A 12724-nucleotide genomic window follows, 5' to 3' on the forward strand; every position below is an offset into this window, starting at 1 on the left:
GCAACAGCCAGAGAGCGCAGCAGCGACTTCACCGCCGCAACTTTGGTGAGTTGGATAAGCTCTCATGTTATGAAGAGAAGTCTCCTTTAAAAAAAAGAAAAGAAGGAGAAGAAGAAGAAGATATATGTGTGTCGGTTAAACGCGCGAATCTGTGCGTAACGCGCGTGTGTGTAACCGCGGGTTGTGTTCCGTCGGCGGCACTACTTTATCTCCTCTTCTCTGTCTCTAACCAGATGACAGGGGATTTTTTTCTTCCTTTTTTTGTGTGGAGCCTCCGTCGATGAGCGCTTGAAGAGACTTGCTGCTGAAGACAACGGGATCGAGTCTCGACCGAGCGGTTCCCCCCTCTCCGCCAGCCGGAATCCAAAATGAAACTCCTGTAAGCTAAGCCATGTTTCTTCCCCCCACATCACACTTTTTGTGTCGGCTTCCGCGAGCTGGCGGCTCGGCCGGCGGACACTTGATCTCCGGCTCCGGCCACCTGCAGACTAACCCACATGTCCATGTCTCCAACAGGATCTGCGTGATGGCGGTCGCCTTGGCGGTGGGATCTGCGCACGGAGTAAGTCCCCTTTGCTTCTTATTGCGCTCCTTCAGGTGCTTTATGTGCAGCTTGTGAACATCAATGCGCTGCGGAGCTGGACGCGTTGCGTTGAGACTTTTCCCTCACACGTGACCCTCCTTTTTAAAACGTTTAAAATGCCAGTTTAACACTTTATTTGTGAATTACGCGTTAATAACACGCGTGTTGTCCGCATCGGAGACGCGCACCGTGCGTCACGTTGCGCGTGTCTCCAGTGTGCCGCACGAGGAGACACACACACACACACACACACACACACACACACGTCTGAATATACTCTACGACGTCTTTAAGGAAAAGTTTGTAGTCACTGTTTTTCAGGAGCTTTTCAGTGTCATTTTTAGGGAAATTAATACTCCATATTCCATATATTGCTCCTCAGACTACGGGTGTTTTTGGGGTTTTTATTTTTCATGCGTTAATGTGAATTTATTTGGTTTTAGTAGCCCGAGGGACCGAAAAAAGCAGCTCATATTTGAGTGGCGCGCTCAGACTCATTTTCAATTCGAAGCCCCGCCCCTTCATGAATATGTAAATTAAGGAGACTATTAGGTGCTTTTTTTCTCCGCGCCACACCTTTCCAAGACACCTTCAGCACGCAGGGCTCATTTCTTCAAACGTGCAACATTTAAACCTTTACGTGGTATTTTATTCATCGTTGGGGTTTTGCTTTGCGTTATATTCTCATTTTATAATCTAAATTCTTACTTTAAAATTCATAATAGATCAGGACACATAATGCACTCACAGATTAGTATGAAAAAACAGCATTTACAACAACGATATACACATTTAATACATGTGCATAAGACACTAAATATTAACCTGACATCACAGATGGCCAGTCTGTGTCTCAATATATTTTAAATAACTACTTTAAGTAGAAGTAAAAAGATCTTTCACATGTTTTATGAAAGTAGGAATTACTTTTATACTTAGTCCACATCATATCAACAACTTTACATTTTAGTTGATGGATACAATCCGTCATAATTGTATGTTTATGTTGATATTTACATGTAAAAGTACGAATGAACTCGTGAAACAAGTGAAGTAAATGAAATAGTATTTGCAGTATAAGAAAAACTAATCATGTTATGATGAAACTCAAGTAAAAGTACCGTAAAAGTTGTTCTACTGCAGAGGGACTCAAACCTCAACCCCGGCAGAGGCAGTGTGCCTTGCTTTACGACTGAGGCAGAGACGCCGACGGGGAAACACTCGAGCTCATGGGCAGCAAAAAGCTTCCTGCGCCTCAAAGGGCTCATCAGAAGGAGGCGCGTTGACTCTGAATCGACTCCTCCACCCACTTCCCCACCTCCCCGTGGTCTTGTGTGTGTGTGTGTGTGTGTGTGTGTGTGTGTCGATTGACGTCCAGATGAGTTCATTGGGTGGTCTGAGCTGTCGTTACCTCGGTAACTGCGTCTTTAGGGCAGTGGTCCAGCCCGGAGTTAGTGGGGTTTTTTAAGTTAAAGTTAATCTTAAATTCATGAACTGAAAGCATAATACAATATATGTATGTTTACATATCCTTTAAAGGACATTTGTAAATTACAAACATAACAAAATATTAGTTTATTAGTCTGACTATAACCCTTTAAAAGCGTCGATGATGTGCTAGTTGACTCTCAATAATTTGTAATCCAGGCTTTAGCCGCTCCACGTTCAGATAAACTCAGGATTTATTTGACTGATTTCATTCGTTGGATAAAAACAGCGGACTTGTGCGTTAAGCTAACCAACCGTAGCATCTCTTAGCTCTCGCGTACCTTCCAGTTAGCACGTTGAGAAGCTAGTTCGCTAGTTGTCATGCTAAAAGAAACTTCCTCTTCTCAAGCTGCAGAGATACCCGGAGGTTCATTCAGCCGGGTGAACAATCGGAAAAAACATGAGCATCTTGTTGGAGCAGCGTGTTAGCGTGTTTAGCTCGCTCGCTAACCAAACTGAGTGTCATAAACAATAATGTGTCCTTGAGCAAGGCACTTAAGTTGCTCCCCGTAGCTGAGTCTACGGCGTAGGAATGTCACATGTAAAGAGTCTTTGAGTACTTTAAAAAGCGCTATATAAATTAAATGGATTATTAATACGTGTATCTTCTTGTAGCAGCGTGTTAGCATTGTTTAGCTCGCTCGCTAACCGAACTGACCGTTAGCTAGCGACAAGCAAGTGGGAGCTAAATATAAAACATCTAAAAATATGTGTCTTGTGGACTTTTTCTCTCATTATCAATCAAACCCGAATCCAAACCAGCCGCCATTTTTTCGGCAGCTCGCTATTTCTGTTGCCCCGTTGTTATATTTATAGATTATTTTAACCGCCGTGGGGAGGGAAAAAAAAAAAGCGATGTTTCAGCGAACATGCGGAGAAAGCGAGTACGCGTCCGCAAAGGTGACACAGCTGTCGGCCGCAGAGGAAACATCACACTGGGGTGAGGAGGAATGGTGAGGAGGAGGAGGAGGTGGAGGAGGACACGAGGGGAGAGGAGAGGAGAGGAGGCGAGTCAAAGGTTGGAGCGGGTGACTCTGAGCTACCTGGACGGTGAAGGAAACACCTCTAGGTCTGCTGGAATGTGTGTGTGTGTGTGTGTGTGTGTGTGTGGGCTTAGTTCATGCAGGAAATTGACATTTTTGTCCCGTATTTGTATTTTTCGCCTCAAAGTTTGTGTTTTTTGCAACTTTTATCCCGTTTAAATCCAAGTGTACTGCCTCTTTAAGGCCCCCATGCAGCTCCAGCTCTTCGGACGTCTTCCTCCTGCAGTATTTATATTTGCGTGATACGATAATCACGTAATAAGTCTCGTCCGTCGTCGTCACTACTGCGTTATCGTTTCGTGCAAAGCGTGCTAAATAACACGCCCGCTGTACGGAGATTGATAGGAAGCAGTGGATTCTGGGAGATACAAAAACCGGACACATGCACATTCCTAACACGCTATGAAAATACACACTGTGTCTTCTTCTCTATTCATCAATTAATAATATTATGCCTTTTAAATTCAGGAACATTGGGATGTTCATCTCTTAGGATGCGTTCGTAATGTCCTCAGAGTGTCACAAAATCATTTAAATTGCAATATTTTATCCGACGCGACAGTCCGAAGACATTCTTCGTTTAGTTGAGCATTAAAATATGCGTGAACGCGTATCGTTATTGTCTGGACCTGCGTCTGTGCGTCGGATCTTTAAACCCCACGAAAAAATGTGCACGTAACTCCAGTTGTTGCAGAAAAAGTCGATCCGAGAACGACGCCGACGACGCGCTCGCTGCCAATCGGTGCAGAGGACACCCCCCCCCCCCTCTCCCTCTTCCCCCCCTTTTGGTTGAATTCCTCCGGAGCTTGGCAGGACTTGTCAGCCCGTCTCCCTGCAGGTGCTATCGGCTGGAACATTCCTGAAACGCTAAGTGAGGCGACCGATCACTGCTTGATTTGTAGTTGTTAGACCCTCCCCAACTCAGCCGTGTCCCCCTCACACCTCCTTTCCTTTCCCTTCTCCCCTCCTCCTCCCTCCTTCAACCCAATCATTACCCCACTCCTGTTCCCATCGCTTCTCTTCGCCCTCTCCGAGTCAGCCCCTCCATTACCGTGTGATTTGTGGTGTGATGAGCGGCTGCTGGTTCTCCTCCTTCACCTCCTGCAGGAGCTCCACGTGCAACTGTTTGGCCTCTGGGTCGTACACGTTTAAAAAAAATGTTCATAGTCAAATTGCTGCAGAAATTATATAGATTTAGAATGAAAGTAATGTCTGGGTGCAGCGGCGCTGATGTCGGGGGTTCCTCTCCGACTCTTGAGGCGCTTCTGATTCACGATGTGCATCGGAGCGCCAATTAAGAACCAGAAGGCGCCCCGAAAAACAGGAGCGCACCGGAGTGAGGCGCAGAGACGCCTCACACACGATTTATTGTTTTCATATCGCCAGGAGGTCTGAATGTCTGTTCCTAGAAGTGAACACGCTGTAGATCACCTTATACTGTATAATATTATATAATAGTGTACTTTAAATCACATTATATAATATAATATTTTAGTGTACTTTAGATCACATTATATAATATAATATTTTAGTGTACTTTAGATTACATTATATTATATAATATAATATTTTAGTGTACTTTAGATCAGGGGTCCCCAACCCCCGGGCCGCGGCCCGGTACCGGTCCACGGCTTGGTTGGAACCGGGCCGCGGAAAAAAAGCAAATAAAAAAAGTTCTAATTTTTTTTTAAATCAGTCGGAAAAATATCTTATTTTGAAAAAGGACCGGATCCACCCGTGTGTACGTCTGAGCCGCGTTCAGGAGTCTTAAAGTTCGGGTTTATCGCTGCAGGCGAGTCTCACGCGCCGAACCCTCTGCTGGCGGCACAGTGACAAAGAATCTTAAAACATATTCAACCTGCTCAATGAATTCTGTCACTTCAGGGAAATGACAACTGTTTTCAAGTTGGCCGATAAAGTCGCTGCTGCAGGGCGAGTGAACAGCGGAACATTCTACATGTTTCAGACGTTGACCGGATGGAAGAGGCTTTTCAAAGAGTTTGAGCGGTACTCCAACCACAAAAGACCCGACTGCAAAAGAATAGACCTGCAACCCATTTGTAAACAAACCCACCCGGTGAATCGAGCCCGTCCGAGCTAGAAAAAAATGTGTTGGAGATGCAAATGACGGTGGCCTTAAGGGACATTTCACACAACAACTCTGCCTGTTCTAATGACAGCGACCAGAACTCGGTTAGGAGCAGCGGACCAAACACACGTCTGTGTCGCCGTCTCCATTAGCGGCTCGTTGCAGGTCAACAAGCGCACGGCTCACACTAAGTCGGCGTAATGATGAGTTGTAGTTTTGGCACTTTATGCCCTTCGTATAATTGGATGACGTCATATTTATTACGTCATTTATATTGCCGGTCCGTGAAAATAATTTCTGACACGGAACTGGTCCGTGGCTCAAAAAAGGTTGGGGACCGCTGCTTTAGATCACATTATATAATATAATATAATATTTTAGTGTACTTTAGATCACATTATATGATATAATATATTAGTGTGCTTTAGATCACATTATATAATATAATATTTTAGTGTACTTTAGATCACATTATATATTATAATATAATATTTTAGTGTACTTTAGATCACATTATATAATATTATATAATATTATATTTTAGTGTACTTTAGATCACATTATATAATATAATATAATATTTTAGTGTACTTTAGATCACATATTATATAATATAATATTTGTGTGTACTTTAGATCACATTATATAATATAATATAATATTTTAGTGTACTTTAGATCACATTATATAATATAATATTTTAGTGTTCTTTAGATCACATTATATAATATAATATAATATTTTAGTATACTTTAGATCACATAATATAATATCATATTATATTATATTTTAGTGTACTTTAGATCACATAATATAATATAATATTTTAGTGATCACATTATATAATATAATATTATATTATATTTTAGTGTACTTTAGATCACATTCCCTCAAAAGGCTTTTTGTCTGAAAACAAGTTTGAGAGCTGATGATTTGGGTCAAGATGAGATTAGTCGTGCTCGTGAAAAAAGTTCTGACGAGAGAGAGGGAGAGAGGGAGAGGGAGAGAGAGAGAGATGGAGATAGAGAGAGAGAATTGGAGATGGAGAGAGAGAGGGAGAGAGAGAGAGAGAGTCCGTGGTCCATGTTGCAGATGTCTCTTCCCTCGTCGTCTCTTTTCTCTCTCGCCCATAAACCTCATATTCTTTGCATGTTCTCTAAGCTGGAATACCTCCTCTCTCTCTCCCCCCCCCCCCATCCAGCCCCCCCCCTACTTTCCTCTCTTGTTTCTTCAGAACTACTTTGTTGGGTAAGTGCATTAGGAAACCTATAAACCCATAAACCACTCATAGCAGGTTTAACGTGGCATTGAAAGCCCCCTCCCCCCCCTCCCTCAGACCCCGCGGCCTGTGTGGCTCACATGTGTGTGAGCGTGTTCCCCAGACCCGTAAAGAGTGTGTGTGTGTGTGTGTGTGTGTGTGTTGACTGTGCAGGTGCACACGGAAACATGGAGACAGCATCTGGATCCGAAAATGGTTCTTCAGAGTGACGCCGTAGAAGAACCATTTATGGTTCCTCAAAGAACCTTTTAAACCAGGGTTCCATTTCCTTAAAGAGTTCCTCAAAGAACCTATAAAGGTGTAAACAACAACAATGACGTCATGCATCCTGTCTGACGTATTCAAGTGGCAGTCAACTCTTTGCTCTGGCCTGCTGGTGTGTTGTGTGTTGTTGTTGTTGTTGTTGTGTGTTGTTGTTGTTGTTGTGTGTTGCTGCGGCACAAAACAGATTAAACTTCCAGATTCTTTGGCCGTTTCATGAAGAGGTTGCGACGTTGTGTAATAACTTGGAGGGCTTCAGATCCATTTCACTACACACAGAACAATGAAGACAACATCTGGAACTGGAAATGGTTCTTCAGAGTGATGCCATAGAAGAACCAGATCTGGTTCCTCAAAGAACCTTTTAAACCAGGATTCTGTAAAGAACCATTTCCTTAAAGAGTTCCTCAAAGAACCTATAAAGGTGTCTCAAAGAACCGTAAACATGGTTCTTCAAGGCATCATTTCTGGTTCCTCAAAGGACTTAAAGAGTTCTTCAAAGAACCTATAAATGTGTCTCATAGAACCTTCAACACACGGTTCTTTAAGGCACGATTTATGATTCCTCAAAGAACCTTTCAAACCCGGGTTCTCTCAAGAACCATTTCTTTAATGAGTTCATTAAAGATCCTCTAGAGGTCTCAAAGAACCTTCAACACATGGTTCTTTAAGGCACCATTTATGGTTCCTCAAAGAACCGTTTCCTGAAATGGTTCTTCAAAGAACCTATAAATGGCTCTTCAGTAGTTGATATGTAAAAAAAGAGATGCAGTTGAACACAACACGAAAACCAGAGCGTACCTGAACACAACGCTGTCCTGAACTAAAAGATATGACTTTACCGTTAAATAAAATGAGGAATTGACGACCGACGTTGCTGCGATTTTGGTATTTAATGTTGAGTTTTATCGGTTTAAGAGTTGTAATTCCTCGTCAGACGCAGCGATGTGCGGACGGGTTCATTATGAGAACTTGTTTGTCGTTATTTCAACCCAAACAACGAGTTCCCCTGATGTGGATTCATCAGCTTCCTGGTCTCAACAAGTCGTTTCACACGAAGACGGAAGTTTATTTTCGCATTCGGCGAAGAGGAAAAAAAGAAAACGGGACGAAGCGCCGTGTGAGGATGACCTTCGTCAACTTGACTTTGGAGACGCCGACGGAGCCGCGTGCATCACCTGCGGCGCCGGGGAATGTTGCGCAATCGCCGCGATCCGGAAGACTTCCTGAGAATTTGTTAAAACATCCAAAAACAACAACAGAGAGAGAGAGAGAGAGGGAGAGAGAGAGGGAGGTGTTGGCTTGGATGTTGACAGCGCTGCCCTCCACTTCATCTGGTGTGTGTTGGCCCGTCTCTCGGTAACGGTGTTTGCGTTGCCCCCCCCCCCCCCCCCCCTCCTGGCACGAACCCGTCTCTGTTCGTGTTTACAGGTGTGATTTAAAAAAACAAGTCTCTGTTTTCGTTGGTACCGATGAGGAGCATCTTAAAAAAAAAAGATTTATGAGATTTAATTTCAGTCCCCCCCCCCCTCTCCCCCTCCCTAATCTATCTGATGGAGTGAGTTGGCCTTCTCCAATCGCTCCCATACATGATTGATCCGTTATTTTCTTGCATTGGATTTTATTACATAAGTATTCCGCCCCCCTCCTCCACGAAGCACACGCTGCGAGTTTGTCCCCCGATTTGTCGCGGTGAACTCCAGAGGTCGCACGAGCACAAAGGCGGGGAGGGGCGGGGGCGACTCGGGCCGCAGCGTCGGCTTAACATTCCACCGCCCCGCTTCTTTTTTTTCTCTTCCCAATTTTGTTTCTTCTTTTTGCCTCTCGGTTAAAAAAGAAAAGACGAAGACGAGCAGAAACAGATAGAGCAGGGCGAAGAAGAGGTGGTGGGGGGGGGGGGGGGGGGGGGGTATTCCATCTATGTGCAGGCCTGGGGGGGGGGTCTTTAGGCTTGTCAGAGAGGAGCTGGGGCGGGGCAGCGGGGCTGTCGGAGCTTGTCGGCCTTAATGCCGCCGCTCCCCTCGGGGCTTGTTTGCGCTTCAGAGGGATTACATCTCCACTTCTCCTCCATTCCTCCTCCATTCCTCCTCTTCCCCTCTCTTCATCTCTTGTTTATCTTGTCCCCTTTTTACTCGTCGCTCCTTTCTTTTCTCTTCTCAGAATCATCCCCCCCCCCCCCCCCCGACCTCCAAAACCTCCGCCGCAGACTCAGATTTTGCGGCTTGAAGTTGCGTAACACGCCCCCCCCCCACACACACACACACAGTGATGAATGGCGCTCCATCAGGTTTTTTTTCCCCCCCAAGAGAAACTTTTTATGGCTGATTTCGAGTTCAACCACCACCCTCCACCCCGAGGACTTTCAGCTTGTTTTGAAGTCGGAGAGCCTGACAGATTCAATTCCTGCTTTGCTTTGATGCCCCCCCCCCTCCTCTCCCCCCTCCTCTCCCCTTGCAACATCATTATTCTGGCACTACACACCAACGGCAGCCCTTTAAGTCAAACATTTTTCACTGCAATTACCGTATACATGCCGGTGCAGGGGAACACATCTTCTTTTGTTTGTCGGATACTGTGGTGGTGGTCTGAACCGCCGGCTCCTGTAGGGACAAAGTGTGTGTGTGTGTGTGTGACTTTCTAAGAATAACCTTCAATTTTTACCAATTAATTACTGCTAATGCTCTTTAATCAAGACGTTGATAACATCCTTGAGTCCAGGGTGTCGTCGTACCGGGGGCAGTGAGCCGATATGTTCGTCGGCTCATGCGGACCGAACCAAAACAAATGTGTGCACGGGGGTGCGATGCTTCAGTTTGCCTTTAGCGTGGCGGCGTTAGCTTCAACTCCCGCGTGGGGGCTGGAACTCTTATTTCTCCAGTAGTTTTACTGGTGTTTTTTTCCTTTACTTTCAATTAGTGTTGACGCTTTAAAAAGTGATCAAATCAGCCAAAGCTAACGGGCCAGTTAGCCCGTTAGCTCATTATTTCGTTAGCATGTAAGCAGTTTTTCCCCCGTAGTTTTGCAGTTGTGTCATCGGATGTGAAAACACAACTCTGCCTCAGACAAGGAGACGTACTTTTCACCCGAGGACGACAAACTATGGCGGCGGCCATCTTTGTTCTTGAATTTCTCCTCCAAAAACGATATTTTTCTGAATTGAAATGACTTTCCCCCTTATTATTATGTTATGTTCTCCCCCTTTGCCTGTGTATCCCTGGTTACCGTCACCGTGGTGATGTGAGCCCGCACATGTCCCACCGTGATGGGAACACTATCATTGGCACATCAGATGTGTCAGTTATTGTGTGCTATTACCGCCTCGCGGTGTCTCCGCCTGACCCTGTAATTACTGATACCCCCCCCACCCCTCCCCCTCCCCCTCCCTCCTTCGCCCCTCCCCTCCCTGTGCCAGCCAGGTAATCCAGGCAGCGCAGGTAACAACCTCCGTCTCCCCCTCGGAGTCAACAACATACCTCCGTTTGGTACTTTATTGGATTCCTCTGCACTCGCCTCGCTCTTTCTTTGTCTCTCTTCGCCAAAGATCCCGATGATGCCGCATGAAGAGGAAGCAGCTCCGGTCTGTACCATCGCTTATTGTGGTATGAGTCGAAGGCAATAACTTGTAGATTTAATGCCTCCAAAATCGTCTCCGCCAGAGTCCCACCTGCAGATATTCTGTTGCGTGTCACCTCCAGACATTTGAGTTTCACCTTCCTCTATTCGTCTCACTTTTAGATATCGTTCATCACCTTCGGGTCAGAAGTATTGTCGACCTCATCGTAGTCTGTATCCTGTTATTGCGCATTCTCTTTAAGTTCACTTTTCACACTCGCTGATGGGATGTAAGATAAAGAAAAGGATGGGTAAACCCAAAATAAAATACGTTATCCACACAAACCATATGTTCCTTCACCTCTCGCTGTCTCCCAATCAATCAATCAATCTTAAGTCATGAATCAGAGACTTCTTAATTAGTCTCCTCGGCCTATCCGGAGGGGGCAAATACCGCGTCAGTCAGGTGTCATTTAGTACCCTCAGCATCACCCTCGGCCTGCAGTTGAACCCCCACCGCCACCATTCATCATCCTCTGGCAGCACTCTAGTCTTCAGTCTTTTGATTGTAACTCAGGTGTCAAAGTTGTGATTGATCGATCGATCGTTTGATCAATTGATTGTCTTTTGACCCGCAGTCCCCAGCGCATTTGTATCCTGAGGTATTTTAACTCCCAATGCGATACTGGGTGTAGTGGATGCTTTTAAAGGCCACTTTTGAGGGGATGTGTTCAGGGACCAGGTCCACAAAGCAGCCATGGGGGGGGGGGGGGGGGGGAGGGGGCGCCATCATACCTGTGGGACCCGCAGGCAGCTGTGAAGACGACTCTTTGGCAGGTGTACAGCGCTGTAGCGTCACACTACAAAGAGCTCTCGTTCCCGGGGTTCTGGTCCCCTTTAAATCCCCAAAGAGACTCAGCATGTCTCTCTCCAGCACACACACACACACACACACACACACACACATTGCTTTAATATCTTTAGCTATGGGAGGATTTTTAATTGCACACGCAGAGCTTTTTTCAGAGATTTTGCCTCGAAAACCACACGTGTGTGTACCTGTCTTTGAGTTCATCAATCAAGTGAAACGGGACATTTTGACATTAGAAGCTAGTTCCAGATTTGATAAATTCACATTCACTTGTTTGCGATTAAAAATCATGCAGAATTAAATGAAAAAAAATGATTTGAGCAAAAAATGTTGTGACACACACACACACACACACATACTTGAACTTGCAGACCCGTGAGGACCTGACTCCGAGGTGTCATGTGGGGACACAATAAAAAAATGTAATAACAGCATACTTTTGATTACATAAATTTTTTGGGGGGTGCATAGAGGATCAGGAGCACACACGTGTGTTTAACGTGTTAAAGAGGCGGACCCACATGGCTCTCATTGCACCACCCTGGCAGCTTAACACCACCTGGCACCGATTCCCACCAGCTTCGCCCCCTCGTGCCTCTTTGGCTTTAACGCCAATCATCCCGGGGGCGAAGGTCCTCTGGCTGCGTTCCCCCCGTCGCGGCACTAATGAGGGGGGGGGGGGGGGGGGACAGATGATCATTGTGCCAACCTGCAAAACAATACAACGCCGCGGAGGGATTCGCGCTCGCTGGTTTTCCTCTCGTCTCCTCGATTTGCATCAGAAACAACTTTGCTAAAAAAACAACAACAAAACTGGCCTTTTCTTCTTCTTCTCTTTCTTCAATGACCGCGGCGCGGCGGCGTGCCGCCAGCGACCCGGGGCCCGTCAGTGTTTGTCAACAGAGGGTTAGCCGCCCCTCGTGTTTATTTAGCCGGCCCCTCTCGGTCCTGAAATAGCTCGACTCGGTCAGAGAGAGGTGTGTGTGTGTGTGTGTGTGCGTGTGTGTGTGTGTGTGTGCGTGTGTGTGCGTGTGTGTGCGTGTGTGTGTGTGTGTGTGTGTGTGTGTGCTGTTAAGTGACAACAACAGCTATTTTATGAATAAGTTAACCACGAGACGTTCGTTTTATAACAACCTTTAACAGATTTTTGGGTTTCCGGCTGATTTTTCCAGCATTTCTGCACAAAAAGAGACTGAAATAAAAACATTTTGATGTAAATGTTCCTGACAGACGGTGTCAGACATTTCAATTAGCAAACATAATGATGGCGAGCCAGGGTTGAAACCTGCAGGCCACACGATGAGTGGGGAGGATCCGACCGGCCGAGGGTTCAAAGGAGACGAGAGTCAAGTTTTTACCTCCAGGGTTCAACATATTTCTAGAAATATGGGAATATCAGCTGAAAGTATTTTGCTCCCGTAGCACCGCGTCGCCTCCTCTCCTCCGGGAATATTCGGGGCATTCCCGAAGCCCACCGGGGGGATGGGGGGGGGGGGGCAGGTCTGGACTCGGCATCCATCAGCCCGCGAACAAGCTAATGAAGCGTTGCCAGGGGCGA

The 12724-nt window shown here is 45.9% G+C and overlaps 1 protein-coding gene across 3 annotated transcripts in view; it reads left to right on the plus strand.

The window, feature by feature from the left end:
• col4a6 (collagen, type IV, alpha 6) overlaps positions 1-12724 on the plus strand; it is a 95684-nt gene continuing 82960 nt past the window's right edge. For 2 of the 3 annotated variants that reach the window (XM_056442295.1, XM_056442298.1), the window contains exons 1-2: positions 125-379; positions 517-562. In XM_056442295.1, coding sequence (XP_056298270.1) covers positions 369-379; positions 517-562 — 57 coding nt within the window. In that variant the 5' untranslated portion in view covers positions 125-368. Of the gene's footprint in view, positions 46-124; positions 380-516; positions 563-12724 lie in introns of those variants that run through there. The other variant, XM_056442296.1, reaches the window with a different exon arrangement.

This window comes from Pseudoliparis swirei, chromosome 21, assembly GCF_029220125.1.
Source record: "Pseudoliparis swirei isolate HS2019 ecotype Mariana Trench chromosome 21, NWPU_hadal_v1, whole genome shotgun sequence".
Taxonomy (NCBI): Eukaryota; Metazoa; Chordata; class Actinopteri; order Perciformes; family Liparidae; genus Pseudoliparis; species Pseudoliparis swirei.